The following is a 20493-nucleotide window of genomic DNA, read 5'->3' as shown; positions in this document are numbered from 1 at the left end:
TATGGTAAAACTAATCACAGTAAAATGATCAACAAAACAGCCAGTGTGTCAAAAATGACCTGAATCAGTGCACAGCAACCTCAGAAGACCACTCTCAAGAAAACAAGGTAGAATTAGTGCTGACTCCTATCTTACAGACAGGATAAACATGATATGCTTCCATATCTTAGAAGCAATTCAAATTCAATCAAACTCTTTGTTGCATAACTCAAATATTCCAAACACTACCTAGATCTCTGCTTCTAGTAGCTTAAAATAACACCCCCTCAACATGTTCTTACCAACCTGTATCTAATTTGACATAAGCTAAATTCTATGCTTAACCTTTGAATTCTGGGCAAAAAACATCTGGATGGATCCAGCCACTCTAACCTTTCTGATATCTCAAGAGCACCTTAAAGCAGTGGTTTTCAAACTCGAAATCCCCAAATATCAGCATCACCCGGGGACTTGTTAGAAATATAAATGCTTGGCTTGCACCCCAGGAGTACTGAATCAGAAATTCTGTGGGTACAGCCCAATGTGAGAACCACTTCTCCAAAGCCTTACAAACTGCAAAAATCCAAATATACTCTTGAGAGTCAAGAAAGTTGGGGAAGGGGAGATCTTTCTCATTGCTTTATATTTCCCCAAAAGTGTCTCTTTTCATCCTTCACCCTTCTTTCTCTTCCTGGCACTCTGAGTGTCTCCTTGGGAAATCAGTCACTCATCAGAGAGGGTCTCTAATATCTGGTTTCTCAGAGCTCTCTGTAAGGGAGGGCTCTGAAGCTGCACTAGGCCCAGCAGGAAAGCGAATCAGAAGTTATCAATGAGGTAAGTCTACTCAATGACACTGACCATGAGCTCAGGAAAGAAGGGGAGGGACATGGCCAATATCAGGGGTTTGACTCTCTTTGTTGTAAACAGTGTGATCTGCACATGACAGTCATGACTTGGCCTGCAAAGGCCAGTTTTAAAGTTCACTCCACTAGAAGATATTAGTCATAACTAAACCTCCCTCTTTGGTGTTCCCCCAGGTCAACACACTTTGCAACCCAGTGATGCACATTAGTATCACCTGAGGAGCTTTTTAAAAACTCTGTGATGCCTGGGTACTGCCCCTGGAGGAGATTCCGATGCAGCTAGCTTGCGCGGTGGGGAGGCCATGGTATACCTCAAAGGCTCCCCAGGAATTCTAATATGCAGCCAGGACTGAGAACCCCTGCAGGCCGTGGTTTTCACAGTGTGGTAGCCAAACCAGCACCACCTCATCCCCCAGGATTATATTAGAAATACAAATTCTCAGGCCTCAATCCAGACTCATTAAATCAGAAACTCTGGTGGTGGGACTTAGCAATTTCACAAGCCCTACAGGTGATTCTCATGCACAATAAAGTTTGAGAGTCATTGATTGCGCCCTGTTCACACCTCATTGAAGAACCTTACCAGGAGGAGATTCCAGGAAAGCAACCGCTAGCTCTATCTACACTCAAGATCACAGTTTGCAGTTTTTAAAGACAAAAACAACTCCCTCACTTTTATAAGCCAAGTGAGCTAATAATAATTCCAGCTTGTCTTTCATTTTAGATATCCGTGGAAGGTGTTAAATGCTGTTTCTGTCTGCCTTAAACATTACATCATAATTCTAACCTAGCAATTCCTAGAGTGTATTTGTGTGCTGCTGAATGATTTTAAGAGTGTCACAGGGATACGGGGAACAAGCCGAAGCAAGCTGCGCTGGGCACAGTAGGAAATGGAAAGGTAATTAAATATTATCTGGCTATGTTCTCCACTAAGCTGGAAATGCACTCCGCGTTTATAGATTGAGCAAATAAGTAAGAGAAATGGGGACAAGTTTCTTGACATTTTTGTTTCAAGTCCTTTAAACAACGTTGGGATCTAACTGTCCCAGGAAATAGACCAAGTGAAGGCTTGGCTATACGAACCAAAGATTTCACGCCACAGTTTTTGGTTACAAAATCCTTTATCATCCATATTTATCAGCCATCCCTCAATTAAATCTCAGATCAATAAGGTAGTGTCCCCTTTCTTGCTGTATAGGAGAGAAACCTACATCACAACTAGGGAGGAAGCCACATGACAGAGCTCTGGAGGCCTCACATATCCTGGGTGCTAGCTAACCTCTCCTTTGAGCTGCTGATTTCCCCTCAGAAGAAAGTGCACTGCAGACAAAGGCCCTGTGGCAGTCTCTATCTAGGCGGGAACTATTAGAGAAAGAGAGAAAGAATAAAAACCCTCTGTGGGCATAACACAGAACTGCTCTGGACTGGAAGACATTATGTGAGGGCCCAGCAGCACAGACGAGGCGGAGCCATCAGGAAAACAGGCAGAAACACTCAGGTTTATGCCCGAAAATTGCAGTTTTCCTACTTAGGCATTTTAGAACCAGAGAGTTGTATTTCGAGTCCACTTGATGTTAAATATTACTCTATTCTACAGAGTTTGGCTCTTTTGCCCTTTGTTGCAAACCTTCCTCACTTTGAGTACGGCTTTGCTACAAAGGAAGACCAGTGGTTTGCCTCAACCCCAAGGCAAGTTCAAAGCCAACTTCATTATGCTATCAGCTGATGGCCAAACCCCCTGAGATCAGGAGAGTCAGGGTGGAAATGAATCTGTAAGCATCTTATCAAGAATTTCATTGTTTCATAATATGCACGTTCCCCACAATAAAAGTAACTTATTTTTGGATTGTATTAAAATAACATATATCGTGGTTAAAAAACGTTTTTATAAACTAAAATAGTGTAAGGACAAAAAGTAAAAATCACTTGAAATTCTACCACCTTGAGATAACTATTTCGGTGTCCATCCTTTGATTCTCTTTCCATCTATGCCTCTGCATAGATCTGTAAAACAGCATGGCAGTTCCTTAAAAAATTAAACAGAATTACCATATATTCAACAATTTCACGTCTGGCTATACACCCAAAAGAACTGAAGGCAGGGACTCAAACAGGTATTTGTACACCAACACTCATAGCAGCATTATTCCTTATAACCAAAAGGTTGAAACAACCCATATGTCCATTGATGGAAGAATGGATAAACAAAATGTGGTACATACATACAATGGAATATTTTAAAAGGAGGGAAATGCTGACATGTCACAACATGGATGAACCCTGAAGACATTATGCTAAGTGAAATAAGCCAGACACAAAAGGACAAATATTGTATGATTCCATTTATGTGCTGTACGTAGAGTGGTCAAGTTAATAGTGACAGAAAGTAGAATCACGGTTGCCAGGCGCTGGGGTAAGGGGTAAATGAGGAAATATTGTTTAATGGGTACAGAGCTTCGATTTGGGAAGATAAAAAAGTTCTGGAGCTAGACAGAGTTGATGGTTGTACAATGATGTGAATGTAATGAATGCCATTGAACTGGACAGTTAAAAATGGTTAAAATAGGGCTTCCCTGGTGGTGCAGTGGTTGGGAGTCTGCCTGCCAATGCAGGGGACGCGGGTTCGAGCCCTGGTCTGGGAGGATCCCACATGCCGCGGAGCAACTAAGCCCGTGCGCCACAACTACTGAGCCTGCGCGTCTGGAGCTTGTGCTCCGCAACGAGAGGCCGCGATAGTGAGAGGCCCGCGCACCGCGATGAAGAGTGGCCCCCGCTTGCTGCAACTGGAGAAAGCCCTCGCACAGAAACGAAGACCCAACACAGCCAAAAATAAATAAATAAATAAATAAAAATAAATAATTAAAAAAAAAATGGTTAAAATAGTAAATTTTATATTATGTATATTTTACCACAATAAAAAATTAAGTTATAAAATATTACTAACGCTACTTCCTAAAAATTATGCCATAGTTATCTTTTAAATACCATGCAGTAACAAAAAAGGAAGGGAAATATATTTAGATTCCAAAGTTTTGGTGACTGGACTCTAGAACTCTGTAGACACACTGACCAGTTCCAACTTGTCAGGTATAAATAAAAACACCAGGAAATGGTCCCTTGATAAAAGAGGTTACTACACCCTCTATTTTATGAGTATAACTTCAGTGGCTGACATGGTACACTAAATTCTTTTTCTGTGCAGAGTAGTCAAGAAAACTTGTGTTTCTTCTCACAATGACTATAAAGCCTACATTGGTCCCTGAGATTTCAGTGGACACTAGCCAGCATTAAATCATGACTAATTAACCAGTCAGTAGTTAGCCTTGTGGTAGACTGACTCTGAGACCTGGAAGATAGAATTATAAGACCTGGGATTTATAATCCACCTATGGAGAAAAGAGTACCACAAATAAACCAAGAGGAAGGTTATGAAGAGCTAAAACTAAAGTCACTCACATAGAATATGTGCTGCATCCCTTCCTCTTTTCCCAAATTAGACATCAAATTTCCTTACTCACTGGAAGCATAGCCCCTGTATTTTCCCAACAAAGAGTAAGGTATTTCCCTATCTGTCATAGCAGCCTCTGCTCAGGACCAGAAATATCCCTCTACTAAGCCTCAACACAGCCTCTGTAACACTCAAGTCAGCTCTTGGAAATGGGTGGTATATCTGGGAATCTCTGGAGCTGGAGAAGGCATCACTGCCAGGAGGTACAAAATGATAAAGATTTCTCTCCCTCCTCCAAGACTGGGATAGAGAATGCAGCCTCGCTGACAATCATACAAATGAGGAGAGTAAGACAGAGAAAGAGCATTAGGTAAACTGAGGAGAACAGAGAAACTTCTAAGACGATGGTTTTCAACCTTGGCTGCAAGCTGGCATTACCCGGGGAGGCTTAAAGATATACCCATGCCTGCATCCTTCCCTCCACCTAGTCTTTCCCCATCGAGATTATTATTCTATCTGGGATTGTGATCTGGACATCAGGATTAGTTATAGACTCACCATGTGAGTCTAATTTCCAGGCCTGGGAACCACTGCTTTCCGGGAAGGAGAGCTTCCTCATCCTTCAGTCAGTCTTCTGGAGACCCTGCCTGGGACCTCAATTTACTGCAAGAGCTAATGACTTTAAAAAAAAAAAAAGAGCTAATGACTTTTAAAAGTTAAAATGGTCTTGAAAAATTGCTCTGCAGTACAATACAGAAGATGTGATCATATTCCATCACTAGAGGGCAGTTTCTTCATTGTCAACACTTAATTAAGGTATTATTGCCTCAGGTTAATTTACTCAGGTTCCTCCCTTAATTAAAAAAAAAAAAAGCAAAGCTGCATGATGACATTTTAATGAAGGTATACTACAGCCTGACTTTCATAAACGTCAATTCCTTCCTATTTATGAAATGAGAGTTTGAGAGACTAACATTAAAAAAGCTCTGTGTCCTTTCATCTGTCACATGCCCTCTTCCTAAAGGGTTTGTACTGTATGGGGTATATTGTTTTCACAAAGTGTATGGCTTTGCTGTGTTACCTATGTTTCCAAACAGGAGGTAGGGCTTGATAGTAACTGATTAAGATCTGATTACCTTCTGTCTCAGAAAATGAGACAATAAATGTCTCAGTTTTAAAAATCCTTTGATTTTTGTATCTTGAAATAGAAATCTGGCATTTCTAACAAGCTTCTAGGTGCTGCCAATGCTGAGACTGCTGGTGGAGAACCACACTGAGCAGTGGGAGGTAGAGAACCTCGGGGCAGATACCAGACTCCTCCTCTGAAGGTATCCCCAGATGTTAATTCACATGCTGACGACATGTCTGTCTGTCTGTCTATCTATTCCCATGAAGACAGAAAGATAACAAATCCAGTGGATCCAGGTTGACTATACTACATCAGAATCACTTGGTTGCTTCTTAAAAACAAAGACTTTTAGTCTCAACCCCTGGAGATCGGTACTTCTGGAGTGGGGCCCAGGAATTTATATTTTTTTAACAAGTACCCAGGAGATGCTGCAAGAGCCCTTTGCTTTTGAAAATCACTGCTGCTCAAATGTTTTTACTTTACAGACAGAGACCGAGGACAGAAAAAAGGAAGGGAAACTTTCAAAGTTAGTGACAGAACAAACTAGGATACGGACTCTCCTGGCCTTACTAGATTGAGGCATTACTGCTTATAAGGAGTTAACACGTGTGCTCGACTCTGATTCTTACACTATAAGATGGATGTAGTAACTAGCTTCCAAAGATGGCCTGCAATGAACCAGGACTCTTGACATTCACACCCACGTGTTGTCCCCTTCCCACTTTCAATCTGGGCTGGCCCTGAAACTTGCTGTGACAGATAGAATGCTCTGGAAGTGATGTTGTGTAACTCCAGAGGCTGAGCCTTAAGAAGTTTGCAGCGTCCACGTCCTTCCATCTTGGAACACTCCACTTTGAACCCAGACCCAATTCTGTGAGGGAGCTCAAGCAACCACTGGCGAGGTCCATATGGAGAAGGACCAAGGCCCAGGTCAACACCCTTAACTGAGCTCCCAGACAACAGCCATCACTACCTTCCCAGTTATGTGAATGAGGCCACCTTGGACCTTCTAGTTATCCATCCCAGTGGGTATGATACTACAAGAGATAACTGAAAAGACAGAAGAAGAAATCCCCTTACCTGTTAGGCTGGAAAGAGATTCGGTCATAGCCCGTGAGTTCACACAAATCCTTCTCAAGTTCTCGAAAAAGCTGCTGGTACCCTTGAGCTTGGTCCAGAGGCACAAAGGGGTGGATGTTTGCAAATTCTTTCCATGTGATAGGCTGAAGAGCAAGAAGGGAGGAAACATACACATATGTACATATTGTAATAGTAATAAGACTGACTTTAACAATGATGATGATGATAGCAACAGCTAACACAAAGGGTGCTTACTATGTGCCAGGCACTGTTCTAAGCACTTTACATACATTCATTCATTCAACTCTTACCACAGTCTTATGGGGTAAGTACTATTACTGCCTTCATTTTACAAGTGGGTCACAGAGGCCCAGAAAGGGAACTTATACAAAAGTATAACCATTTCCTATTTTTTCAGGAACAAAAAGGCCCCTGAATAGATTTATATCCATGAAACCCAATGAGTTGTTTCAGGCATGGTTTATTCAAACTCTTACATAGCACATATATCATTCTTTCTTCACGAAGCAGAACAAAACACCAACATAAAAGCAAATGGGGAAAATCCTCCTATTAGAATATAAAATGATTTTCTTTGCCTGATGTGATTTGTCGTTATCAGACTAATCCTATGGAAAAAAGGAAACATCCTAGCCTAGTAGAGATACTTACCAAACACCATAGCAGGGGACACAAATCTTCTGTTGATACAAGAAACAAATTAAAACCTCAAATCTCTACCTTTCTGGCACTGAGAAAGGATTTCTAGAAAGAAGGCTTACGGTTCTTAATTCTACCTGAGCTTAACAACTACAAATTGATAAAAGCTTTCAACATGGCAGGTTTAAAAGGGTGGTGGGGGGAGTTGGGGAAGGTAGGAAGACATAAACACTATATGTTTAATTATTTTAATATTTAAAAATAATTTCACCCATAAATTTAAGTGATCGGGTTGTGATAAAGTTAGGGTTTCTGCCAAGATTGTTGAAGAGCAAGGTAAAGGATTACTAAAGCAGTTATTCAATCACGGTCCCAGCAGCAGCTGTCTCTAGTTATCTGCTTATGTATAAGCCAAGACACTGCCTCTGCTAAGTTCCCTTTTAATAGACGTGACCTACTTACTGTGAGTTCAGATGAACTGTTGAGCTTCATGGTACAGGACCCCTTTAAGAAGCACAGCCAAAGCATATTACGTTAGTGACATGCTATGGTCTATCTGATCGGCCCTCCCATCTCCCCGAATGGTCACCCATTCATCCCTCTTGCAGCATATTAGATGTGACCCAAAGAGCTGGGATCAGGGTGGGGTGGGAAATAGAAATAAAGGCAGTAATTACCAGTGGAATCATGCTATGAACAAGGGAAATGTCTTTGTTTTCCAATCTCTTCATATATCGGACAATATTTGTTTCTGAGTGATAGCTGTGAATATAAAACACACGGTTTAGGCCAATATAGTTAGGTAAGAGCCCATACACATCCTTCTAAAAGGTAAGACACACTGAGATCTACCTTCAACATACAGATCAAATTAGGCCATGGACAACATGCCAGCAAAGCATCAGAGGGAAGGGCATGTACCCCCCATGAAGCGCAGAGGATGCCCTAGGACAAGAAGCTGCCTGTGGGCATGAGAGGAAGAGTTGGAAAGAAGAGGATGTTGAGTTCCTGGGTATGATCTTCAGCCTGGCGACTATGCATCGAAACTCCCATCTTCTTGAGAGTAGAATTAGGGGTTATAGTGTCAAGGGAGCACAGCCACCAGGAAATAAGGTGTGCTTTGCCCAGGTTAGAATTGGGATTTAGTAGTGAGTCAGGCTGAGCCACAATAAACCAGGCCATGTCATAGTCAGAATGCCATAGTAGAAGCCACTCTCTACCGTGCTCCCAAGCCACAGCACACAATGCAGAAGTCACACAAACTACACAAACCTGTTGAACACTTGATGTGTGAGGAATGGACTAGTTCTCTTGAAGGCAGTCCCTAGAATACCTCTCCGTTCCTCACCCATGCTTTCAGCAACCAGCTCCTGCATGGAGAGACCACAGAAACTGAAGGGCAGGAACCATGCCTGGAACCACATGTGAAGAAGGCTTCCATTCAGCATGTATTCTGACAGAGCACCAGAAATTCCCTACCATCCAACCTCCCACCTCCCTGACCACCCACCCCAGGGATATCTGGCACAGTGCAATGACAGATGTCAGGGGTCATGCATTGTGGCAATTCTCCAAAACACTGTTTTTAAGTTCTGTTGAACTTAGCCACAGTGAACAAAGAAAAGTGAACAATCTTTACTGCCAAAGAAAAAAAAGTTGACATCCCCTGCATGTTCCTTGAATAATGAAGCAAGTTCCAGTAAACTATTTTAAAGGGCTATCTAAAAAGTGACGACCATGATAACACTCAAGTAAAGATTCTCACTTGACATTGCTCTTTTATCTTTGAGAACAATTCTAATAAAATACAAGTGCCAAGACCATTCAGTGGGAGAAAGGACAGTCTCTTCAACAATGGTGCTGAGAAAACTTGATATACACATGCAAAAGAATGAAGTTGGATCCTTATCTTATAGAATATACAAAAACTAATTCAAAATGGATTAAGGGGGCTTCCCTGGTGGCGCAGTGGTTGCGAGTCTGCCTGCCAATGCAGGGGACACGGGTTCGAGCCCTGGTGCGGGAAGATCCCACGTGCCGCGGAGCAACTAGGCCCGTGAGCCACAACTACTGAGCCTGCGCGTCTGGAGCCTGTGCTCCGCAACAAGAGAGGCCGCGATAGTGAGAGGCCCCCGCTTGCCACAACTAGAGAAAGCCCTCGCACAGAAACGAAGACCCAACACAGCCAAAAATAAATAAATAAATAAATAAATAAATAAATAAATAAAAATTGATTAAGGGGACTTCCTTGGTGGCGCAGTGGTTAAAAATCCGCCTGCCGGGCTTCCCTGGTGGTGCAGTGGTTGAGAATCTGCCTGCCAATGCAGGGGACACGGGTTCGAGCCCTGGTCTGGGAAGATCCCACATGCCGCGGAGCAACTAGGCCCGTGAGCCACAACTACTGAGCCTGCGCGTCTGGAGCCTGTGCTCCGCAACAAGAGAGGCCACGATAGTGAGAGGCCCGCGCACCGCGATGAAGAGTGGCCCCCACTTGCCGCAACTAGAGAAAGCCCTAGCACAGAAACGAAGACCCAACATAACAATCAATCAATCAATAAATAAATCTTTAAAAAAAAAAAAACAAAAAATCCGCCTGCCAATGCAGGGGACACGGGTTCGAGCCCTGGGGTCCGGGAAGATCCCACATGCTGCGGAGCAACGAAGCCCGTGCGCCACAACTACTGAGCCCATGTGCCACAACTATGGAAGCCCTCGCACCTACAGCCTGTGCTCCACAACAAGAGAAGCCACCACAATGAGAAGCCCACACACTGCAAGGAAGAGCAGCCCCTGCTCGCCGCAACTAGAGAAAGCCTGCGCACAGCAACGAGGACCCAACACAGCCAAAAATAAATAAATAAATTTATTTTTTTTAAAAAAATGGATTAAGGACTTAAATTTACAAGCTATAACTACAAAACTCTTAGAAGAAAGCATAGGGGCAAATCTGCATGACCTTGGATTTGGCAATGGTGTCTTAAATATGACACCAAAAGCATGAGCAACACAAGAAAAAATAAAGCTCACTTTTGTGCATTAAAGGACACTATCAAGAGAATTAACAGATAACCCACAGAATGGGGGAAAATATCTGCAAATCATATATCTGATAAGCATTTAATATCCAGAATATATAATTAGATACATGGCTTGCTCCTCATTCTGCTCCAGGCCGACAGTATGAGAGCCCTCAGCGGTTGCTCCATAAATATTCTTCAAATGCATGGAACAAGTACCTGTGATTAAATTTACTGCAGAGTTCTAGAGGGAAGATATTATTCAGTCTTGTTTATTAATTAAAGATTAAGAGAGAACAGTATAATACTTTTTTGATGATTTACATTTGTTATCTGATACTTAAGTCATCTCTCAAAGAGGACTCAGACAAACAGGGCAGCACTGATCAACGCTCTGGAACCTATTTCTGTTTCCTTTCATTGATTCATTTAACAAATATTTATTAAGTGGCTCCTATGCTCCAGGCCTTATAGAGTGTTGTGATTAACACCTTGCCACAGGTCTAGATAGCTGACGTCTCTCTTCCATCCCACAGACTCTCCTGCTCACATGTCCCTGCTATCTCATCATTTTAGAAACCAACTCAGTCACACTGAACTGTTTCTAGTTCTCATATAACCTCTCTCCTCCTAGCCTTTGTGGCTGCTTTTCCCAGTGTCTGGAACACCTCTGGCCCCATCCTCCTTCTTCTCAACTGTGTCTGGATAGCTCCTACTCATCTTTCAGGTCTCAGCTTAGGACAGTTTCTTCCAAGTGTTGGTGAGAAGCCCCCTCCACTCTGTGCTCAGAGAGCATCTTTGGACAGTGCCCATCATAGTACATCATCTGGATTGCAGTCTTGTGCCTGTTTGGATCCTCATTAGACTATAAGCTCCAAAAGGGCGGGAAGTATGTCTGATTTACCACTAGCCTCAGGGCACAGCATAAGACCTGGCACATATTAGGTCAGTTTTCCCAGAATCAACATAACCAAGATGCCAATGTCATGAATCTTTGTATTAGGAATAGTTTCAATTAAACACCATTAACAATCCTTCCAACTAGCCTTGCTGCTCAGTCCTGGCTGGGGCCCACGGCAGTGACCTCTAACTATCAGCAGTCACAGTGGCAAGGGACAATCGGTGGCATAATTTTAACGCAGGCCACCTAATGTCATTCCTGCGCCCCCTCTCCCTCACACTCAGGCCCATAAGAGGCAAAGCCAACTGTGACACCTCCTCAAATAGTCATTATGAGGAATGTGAATTTTGATTTACTTACTGCAGATGACTCACAGCCGAAGATCCACAACAAGTCATCCAGATCTTTTTCATTGACTGTTTCATCAAGAGAAATACCAAGCTATAGAAATGAAAATGAAAGGGAAAACATCAGCTCTAAATGCCAAGATCAGTGCAGAGACTCCAAGAGAGGTCAAAGGGGAGAAAGTGCTGGACAAAACTCTCAGTTGTTCTAAAATAACAGGGTATCATTATGTCCAAGTTGGCCCTTGGGCAAAGTAGGCTAGACCAGTCCCAAACGTCAAAAGATTGAGAGTTTTACAGCCACTTCTGGACTCTAAAAGAGTCCAGACGGCTGCAGGGCACTCCTTTTGGTACTAGATATGCTCACTTTTTTCTTCCCTTAACTTACCTTATCATATCACTTATCATAGCCTTTACCTTGAACAGTCATATTGTGAACGAAGGAGTATTATGAGCAAAATATGTGCCTAAGAGTCCCATATATGAAAACACAACATCTTAAGGAAAGCTGACAATGGATTATCATTTAATAGGTCACAATGTTCCAAACTGGAAATGAAAATTATTTACAAAGAAGTTGTGCCCAAAGGTCCAATACTGATTTTTTTTTAAATAAAGAGAAATTTTAATGAGAAAAGTCATAAAAATTTATAGAATTTGTACAACAAACAAACAAAACTGAAAGTCTGACTTACTGTGTGATCCTCAAACAGCCGAATATTTATTTGTCGCTGAGCAGCCCTGCCCAAGACCTCCTTCACTGAGCAGCCACACTGAATCTTCAAAGTGTCAAAGAACAAGTCATGCTGGAGTTGGTGTCCTGCTCTCTTGAGACCTAGACAAGATAGGATAGCCACTGGTCTCTATGTAGAAACCAGACCCTCTGCCACTGACGCTTCACAGAAGTAAAGAGGTAAATCCTACTACGGTCTGTTCCTACCCAGTGTTTTGGTCGGTGTTTTTTAAAAAAAAAAGTAGGACTTCCCTGGTGGCACAGTGGTTAAGAATCCGCCTGCCAATTCAGGGGACACGGGTTCGAGCCCTTGTCCGGGATGATCCCACATGCCACAGGGCAACTAAGCCCATGCACCACAACTACTGAGCCTGCGCTCTAGAGCCTGCGAGCCACAACTACTGAGCCTGCGTGCCACAACTGCTGAAGCCCATGCACCTAGAGCCCATGCTCCACAACAAGAGAAGCCACCACAATGAGAAGCCTGCGCATCGCAACAAAGAGTAGCCCTTGCTCGCCGCAGCTAGAGAAAGCCCGCGTGCAGCAACGAAGACCCGACACAGACAAAAATAAATAAATAAATTTATTTTTTTTAAAAAAGGTAAATGTTTATTATTATGCTACAGAAAGTTGTGAAATACATATAAAAATGGAGAAAAAAATCACCATAATCACCATCCAGAAATAACTAGTGGTTACTTCTTGGTATAGATTCCTCTAGAAGAGTGTGTGTATGTGTATGTGTGTGTGTAATATATCACATACATATACTTCTTTACCCTTTTTTAAAAAATTTAATGTATCATGAAGATTTTGCTTTTCTACAGATCAAAACCCCTATCATTATTTTTAATGGCTATATAATATTCAAACTTAAATTATGTACCATAATTTAACTAATTACTTATTATTGGACGTTTAGGCTGTTTCCAAGATTGCGCTATTGTAAATAATGTTTCAATGCACACCCTTTACATCGTTATCTGATTATTTCCTTTAGATACATTCCTAGAATTTCTGTATCAAATTGTAGGCACATTTTAAAAGCTTTTGACACATATTGTTTAAGTGCCCTCATAAAAGTCATACCAATATCAGCATTCTTTTTAATCTCTGCCAATGTAATGAGAGAAACACTATTTTATTCTTTCAATTTACATTTCTTTGATTAATAGTGAGGTTGAAATTATATATGTTCATTTGTATACTTTCTTTTAAAATTACATTTAATGTCCTTTGTCCAGTTTTCTCTCAGGGTGTTCATTCTTCTTGTGTATGGGGTGGGGGAACTGAGGAAGAGCTCAATATATTAAATATATTAACACTCAGTCTGTCATAGATGTTGAAAATATTATTCCTAGGTTTTTATTTGACTTTTAATTTTGCATGTAGTATTAGACATGCAGTGAGTTTTCAATTTTATTTACTCACATGTATCGGTCTTGTTATAACCAAAAGTTTTAAAACAGAAAACTGACTCACCTTCAGACAAAATCAAAGTGGCATTATGTACCCTCCTAGCAATATGTTCCAGCCCGTGGGATCCATGGTAGATTGCAAACATTGCAGCCATATTCGCCAAGAGAGCCTAAAACGACAAAGAGCATTTAAAGAATCAGGTTCAACAATGTGATGGAAGATGACCAGTGGGAGGGATTGTTATTCTGACTTGAGATGCCAAAACTAAAAGCAGGTACAAAGCAAAATGATCAGACTCCCTGCCTTCTCTATGATAGTTGGAGACCATTTATAACCTGCCCAACCATCTGAGGGGTAAATACAGCATCCAAGACACCCTAGAGCCACTATACTAAACCTTTGAATGTGACCATTAGTAAGGCATTCCATCCATGCAACATAATCATGTCACCCATAAAGGGGGAGATCAGGCTGTCATCAGACATGGAGATGCAATATTTAATGTTGGAAGATAGTGGAACAACAAAGATTTCAGGGGAAAAAAGTGAGATCTAAGAATTTTACGCTCAATAATACAGTTCTTCAAGGATAAAAGCAACAAAAATTTTCAAACACACAAGAACTCGGGGAGTATAATTCTCTTGAAGCCTTAAATAAAGCACTAGAAAGTGAATTTCAGCCAATCAAGAGGTGAATGGTGAATCTATGCAAAGGACCACCAAAGATGAAAATGCAGGACGCAGGGGAATAAAACCAAAATGAGTTGGCAGGAGATGTATTAGGAAGGGAAAACCAGAACCTACTGGCTTATTCCCTGCTGACAGTAAGGTCACTTTCTCAGGTAAAGATATCTCTCTTGACCGTTGATTGACGTTTCACAAAAATATTTACAGGGAAGTGTGTATTCTAGTGTGACAGAGAATAGGAAAGAATGGCACTAGAATCTCTCAGAAGACTCAGGGAGGGAATCCAGCATAGGGAGCAAGGAAGGGACCACTGTGGTGGCATCTTGGGTCAGAGAGGAGGACAAAAACAGGATGGCAAGGGTCAGAAACGAAAATGAGTGCCAATGTGGGGGAAAATCATGGAGGCCCACCTCCTGTCTCTCCTCCTTTTGGCCCTATCCCTCATCTGCTTTTCCACCCTAGATCCTACCAACCAGCAGCCTTCTAACCATGCAATATCGCCCTAGGTAAATGACCCAAACTCTAGTCTCAGACTCCTCACCTGCTTAGTCCATTCAATTCTCCCACAGCCCCTCCCATCTCACTGGTCCAGCACCATGGTTTCTATGAGTTTCCAGTCCCACTAAAGTGACTTTTGTCCTAATGTACTAGGTCAGCAGTTCAAGGTCCACCTTCAATGTTCAATCATCCCAAGGTGGGAAGGGGCACATTACAGAACAGAAACACTACTCAGCTGAGAAACACAGTGCTTTAAAGTTGGATGATGTTCAATATCAGATCTATTTTGTTAGGTACACATTTCCTCTGTGAGGCTGCTAGAAGGAATCTCTCTGGGGTCACTGCAAAAATGCCAGAAAGTGAAATCAGAGTCAATAAAGGAAATGAGGAAAAGAAGACATCAGAGAACACAGCAGTAGACTTTCTTGGACCAAGTGCCAGAGAGAGTACAGACACTCTTGTGGACTCTGTATAACAATTAGAAATAAATATGGAAGAACCACAACACGTTATAGCTATGGAGAGGGCATGTCTGAAGTAAAACATCCATATATAGTGTATCATGGCTCATGGCTATACTGCCTGGGAATAAAAACTCAGGCTTGATGTTCACAGAATGCTCTGGAAGCCTCCCATCACAGAAGCCTTGTGGAGGTTGGTTCACGTCACTTTTTAAACTAGAGATCATTCTTTCTACAAACAGGAGACTATATCAACCAACTGACCAACAAATTAATGAAAAGTATAAAGTCACTTTTAGAAATCTTGGTAAGGCATTAGAATATCAAAGGAAGTTCAGAGAAACAGAGAGACCAAGAAGATTCAAATTTCTTTGATAATCTGACAAACAACATAATTAGGATACTTAAAGTAATCAAAAGTGAATCATGGGGACTTCCCTGGTGGCGCAGTGGCTAAGAATCCGCCTGCCAATGCAGGGGACACGGGTTTGAGCCCTGGTCCAGGAAGATCCCACAAGCCTGTGCACCACAACTACTGAGCCCACACTCTAGAGCCCGCGAGCCACAACTACTGAGCCCACGTGCCACAACTACTGAAGCCCACACACCTAGACCCCGTGCTCCGCAACAAGAGAAGCCACCACAATGAAAAGCCCGTGTGCCGCAACGAAGAGTAGCCCCCGCTCACCGCAACTAGAGAAAGCCCACGTGCAAGCAATGAAGACCCAACGCAGCCAAAAATAAATAAATAAAATAAATAAATTAAAAAAAAAAAAAGTGAATCATGAAAGGATGCTCAAAATCATTAGTTATTAGGTCACTGCAAATCAATCCTACAGTGAGATGTCACTTCACACCCACTAGGACAGCTATAACCAAAAAGAGGAACAATAACAAGTACAGGTGAAAATGTGGAGAAATTAGAACCCTCATATATTGGTGGAGGGAATGTAAAATGGTGCAGCCACTTCAGAAAAGAGTCTGGAAGTTCCTCAAATAGTTCAACATAGAGTTACCAACGACCCAGAAGTTCTATTTCTAGGAATATACCCAAGAGAACTGAAAATATATGTCCCCACAAAAACTTATACACAAATGTGCATAGCAGCCTTATTCAAAGTACCCCAAAGTGGAAGCAACCTAAATGCCCATCAATTGGTGAATGGATTAACAAAATATGATATATCCATACAATGGGATATTCTTTAGCCATAAAAAAGAATGAAGTATTGATTCATGATACCGTAGGGGTTCCAAACAGGCCTCCCTAAGATGTGCCACTTTAGCATGTGGATTATTTTGAGTTCAGGCAATAGAGACCTTCTGGGCTCAAGAGAAACTACTGCTCCTCCCTTAACTGCCCAGAAGAATTTAAATTGAGGATTCTTCCCAGAAAAGGAGTTATTACCAAAGATAAATTTTATCTAAGTGGCCCCATCTATATGGCAGAGCAAACAACTAATTACCAAACATCTTGTTCTTCTTATCATCCAGTGAACGGCCCTCCCGTGCTTGGAAGCACCTGGCCCCTATCCCATTCCTTAGCCCAGGATGACATGTATACCTTATTTACTTTTCTGTCCTTTAACCTCTCATGTATGTGGGGTCTCTGAGCCTCTCATATATGTGGGGATCCTGTATGTATGTATAAAGTGTTATTTTATCCTATTAATCTGTCTCATATCAATTTAACTCTTAGACCAGCTAGAAGAACCTAGAAGGTTAGACGAAAAATTTTTTTTTCCTTCCCAATTCTACAACATGGATGAACCTTGAAAACATTATCTCAAACGAAAGAAACCAGGCACAAAAGGCCACATATTGTATGATCTCATTTATATGAAGTATCCAGAATAGGCAAATCCATAGAGACAGAAAGGAGATAAGTGGTCACCAGGGGCTGAAGGGAGGGGAGAAGGATAGGAAGTGACTGCTTAATGGGAACAAGTTTCTTTTAGGGGTGATGAAAATATCCAGAAATGAAATGCTGGTGATGGTTACACAACTTTGTGAAAGTACTATCAACCGTTGAACGGTGTACTTTAAATGGGTGAATTATATGGAGAGTTATATCTCAATAAAAGAGCTAATGAAATGTAAATTATACATCAATACCCCTGGACTTTAGAAAAAGCTAATGAAAGCTTGTGGTGGAAGTTGAGAAATAAGAGAATATAAAGAAGAAGATATGATGCAAATTCAGATACCTGTAGAAATGTCATGAGTTTACAGAAAGATTTTTTTTAAAGAATTCAGTAATGCATTTTCAGAGATTAAAAAAAAAAAAGTTCTGCACCATCAGTGATGCAAAACTAAGAGAAGTCCAGTGTGGACCCTACAACACTCAAGAGGAATGGGGCAGCCCTGAGAAGAACATGGAAGAGGTGCTACAAGAAGAAGGCTGGAGTAATGACATAGAGTGCTCAAGGAACAGCTTAAAAAATATCAGTCATCTCCGAACAAAAGAGAATAATTATAGGCCTACAAAGAAAATGACACTGGCGTCACAAGCAATTGTTTCATGCAACCAGTTATGAGAAGAAACACATGAGATGAAATAGACAATGGAGAGTTAGAAAATCTCCAGAATAAGAAAGTGAAAATCAGAGAAGACAGGGTATGACTATCTCTAAGGCAAACATCATGTTATTCATTGCTGAAAAACAGAGACCTCTTACGATCCAAGTTAAATAATGAAATATCAGCTATCCATGAACTGGAAGGAAAAAAGAAGTAGGAATATAACTTTTGCTCACTGTAGATAGCCCAAGTTAACCTGGAAAATTAATTCAAACCTTGAAGCAGAAAACCCTTAGTGCACTTATGATCAGAGAGACACGTTCTGCAAGAACATGAGCAGAAAGCAGCAGAGGAAGGGAAGATATGTAAGCAGGGAATTCAACAAATGAAGGGTAAACTACAGAAAGTAAAAGCATCACATAAAGATCAATTTGCTGTCAACAGAGGACAAGCTTGTGACAACTGGCTCCTTCCTGCGATACTAGAGGAGCTCTTCCCTGAAAAGCAGCCACCTCCCTGAGACAAAAAAAAATACAGGAAAACCAACTGAGGAAACTATTTCAACAACCAATGGATATGGAGCAAACTATAAGAAGACCTTATCATCTACTCCCTCCCTGGAGAGGCTTTCTAAAAGCTGGTGGTGGTGCTGTGAGCCTATGCCCTAAGGGGAAGAACACTGCACTGCCTACTGAGGTATCTGTGAGATCTCTCCCTTTCCCTGACCCCGAATGGAAGAGAACCAAGAATGGATTATATGCTCAGGGGTGGTCCTCCACCTGATCCTAGGAACTGGCTGGATGTCAGAAAACACTGCTCCCTCTAACCTGAGACCTTGGGCAACGTTCAGGTAACTCCTCCTCTTTTATCCCATACATTTCAGAAATGCCTCTCATGAGTTCCCAGTAAGAGTACCCCATGGCCGCCACCACCGGCTGGCCAATCTGGACTATCCCCTCAGTACAGTCACCTCAAGCACCTTCACCTTGCCTTCCTCACACCAACCTGGAGGGCCTCCATCTCAGCCCTAAGAGAAGGTGCCCCATTCACCACCCATAATGGACCTGCCCTGTGGCCAAGAATGCCAGAGACCCTAACGGGTGAAGGGTGTGCACACATGGAACCACAGTGAAATACATTGTATTGGCGTTCTGACAAGACCACAAGGCTTCTCTACCAACAAGATCTTGACATTTTTGGTGTGCACACTGCTCAGTGGATGAATGAAGCAACAACTCAGTAAATGAACAAGTAGCTCATTGCTGTAGACTGTAAGACATTCAGTGAGCAGGTCAGGTATGTGATCTACCTGAGCTGTACAGATGTTGCTGGTAGCCTTGTCTCTCCGGATGTGTTGCTCCCTGGTTTGAAGAGCAAGACGATACACTTCTTTTCCACTGGCATCTCTGGACCAAGAATAAAACATCTGGTTAGTACAGATCATCATAGCACCCGGAGCTGCCATAAACAGAACTGCTTCTTTCCTTCCCACCTTGAAGTGAATTCAGCAAAATTACTTAGGTGCAAGGCCATAAAGAAACAATTTACAAACCAATCTTCTTCTAAAGGGGACTGTTAATTTTCAGTTTGTACTTTGAGGATTTGAGGCACTGAGATATATACAATAAGCTGGGAACTTTAAAAGAAAATTTTCCAGGAATCACCCAGCCTAATAAAATGATGGTGATTGAGGATTAAACTTCACTCTGAGCTTCTTGGCAGACTCAGAGAAAAGGGAAATACCCGACAAAGGAAACAGAATTTCTATACTAGAAATCTAAAGCAACTATATGGCTATAAATAAAGGATGTTAACAACCTAACACTTGTCTCTAATAAAATTTCTCCTTTAATACAATTAAAAATCTAGATAACCATAAAGATTCAGCAGTCTTAGCCTTTATTTCATCAAACTCTCAGGTCCACTTTCCAGAAAGGTAAGAAGTTCAATACAAAAATCAGAAGATGAGGGCTTCCCTGGTGGCACAGTGGTTGAGACTCTGCCTGCCAATGCAGGGGACACGGGTTCGAGCCCTGGTCTGGGAAGATCCCACATGCCGCGGAGCAACTAGGCCCGTGAGCCGCAACTGCTGAGCCTGCGCATCTGGAGCCTGTGCTCCGCAACAAGAGAGGCCGCAACAGTGAGAGGCCTGCGAACCGCGATGAAGAGTGGCCCCTGCTCGCCGCAACTAGAGAAAGCCCTCGCATAGAAACGAAGACCCAACACAGCCAAAAAAAAAAAAAAAAAATCAGAAGATGATAACTGATATATGAAACTCTTTTAAATTAGAAAACCCTCTGTCTCATCTGGTGAAGAGACATCATTGAAAGAAAATGTAATGTGAGAATACTTAAAGAAACTATTATTTTTTACATTAAAAAGCAAAGTGCCTTTTGCTATCATGTGACAAAGTGAAAGTATTTCAGAACTTCTCATCACCAGCACATCATTCACTAATTCAGACTCCTCACTTACATTAATAGCCCAGCTTTATGAAAGGTCAAAAACAATATGCTAAAGTTCCACAGTAATAATCATGGCATTCATCTCAATTCTTAACCCGAGGATTTCCATCAATGAGAAGCACTCAAGGAAGTACATTTGGAAATTACTCAAATGGCCAAAGGGCAGACCTCTAGGAAATAATGTAGGTCACACCCAATGTGTGCATGGTAATCTCTTATTGCCCTTGTCTTTACATAGCCATGTGGCATGTTAATACTTCTGAGAAAGAAACTAGTTAGATATAAAACAC

The 20493-nt window shown here is 41.8% G+C and overlaps 1 protein-coding gene across 1 annotated transcript in view; it reads right to left on the bottom strand.

The window, feature by feature from the left end:
* Nucleotides 1–20493, bottom strand: part of GLDC (glycine decarboxylase) — a 101096-nt gene that overhangs the window by 43005 nt on the left and 37598 nt on the right. The window contains exons 8-15 of the mRNA XM_036855462.1: nt 19048–19144; nt 13637–13742; nt 12117–12256; nt 11438–11518; nt 8432–8529; nt 7837–7921; nt 7622–7663; nt 6500–6642 (exon numbers count right to left, since the gene is read on the bottom strand). Coding sequence (XP_036711357.1) covers nt 6500–6642; nt 7622–7663; nt 7837–7921; nt 8432–8529; nt 11438–11518; nt 12117–12256; nt 13637–13742; nt 19048–19144 — 792 coding nt within the window. The remainder of the gene's footprint in view (nt 1–6499; nt 6643–7621; nt 7664–7836; nt 7922–8431; nt 8530–11437; nt 11519–12116; nt 12257–13636; nt 13743–19047; nt 19145–20493) is intronic.

The sequence above is a fragment of the Balaenoptera musculus genome, chromosome 6, assembly GCF_009873245.2.
Source record: "Balaenoptera musculus isolate JJ_BM4_2016_0621 chromosome 6, mBalMus1.pri.v3, whole genome shotgun sequence".
NCBI classification, from domain to species: domain Eukaryota; kingdom Metazoa; phylum Chordata; class Mammalia; order Artiodactyla; family Balaenopteridae; genus Balaenoptera; species Balaenoptera musculus.
The sequence above is the reverse complement of the archived record's forward strand: the minus strand, read 5'-3'. Positions and strand labels throughout refer to the sequence as shown.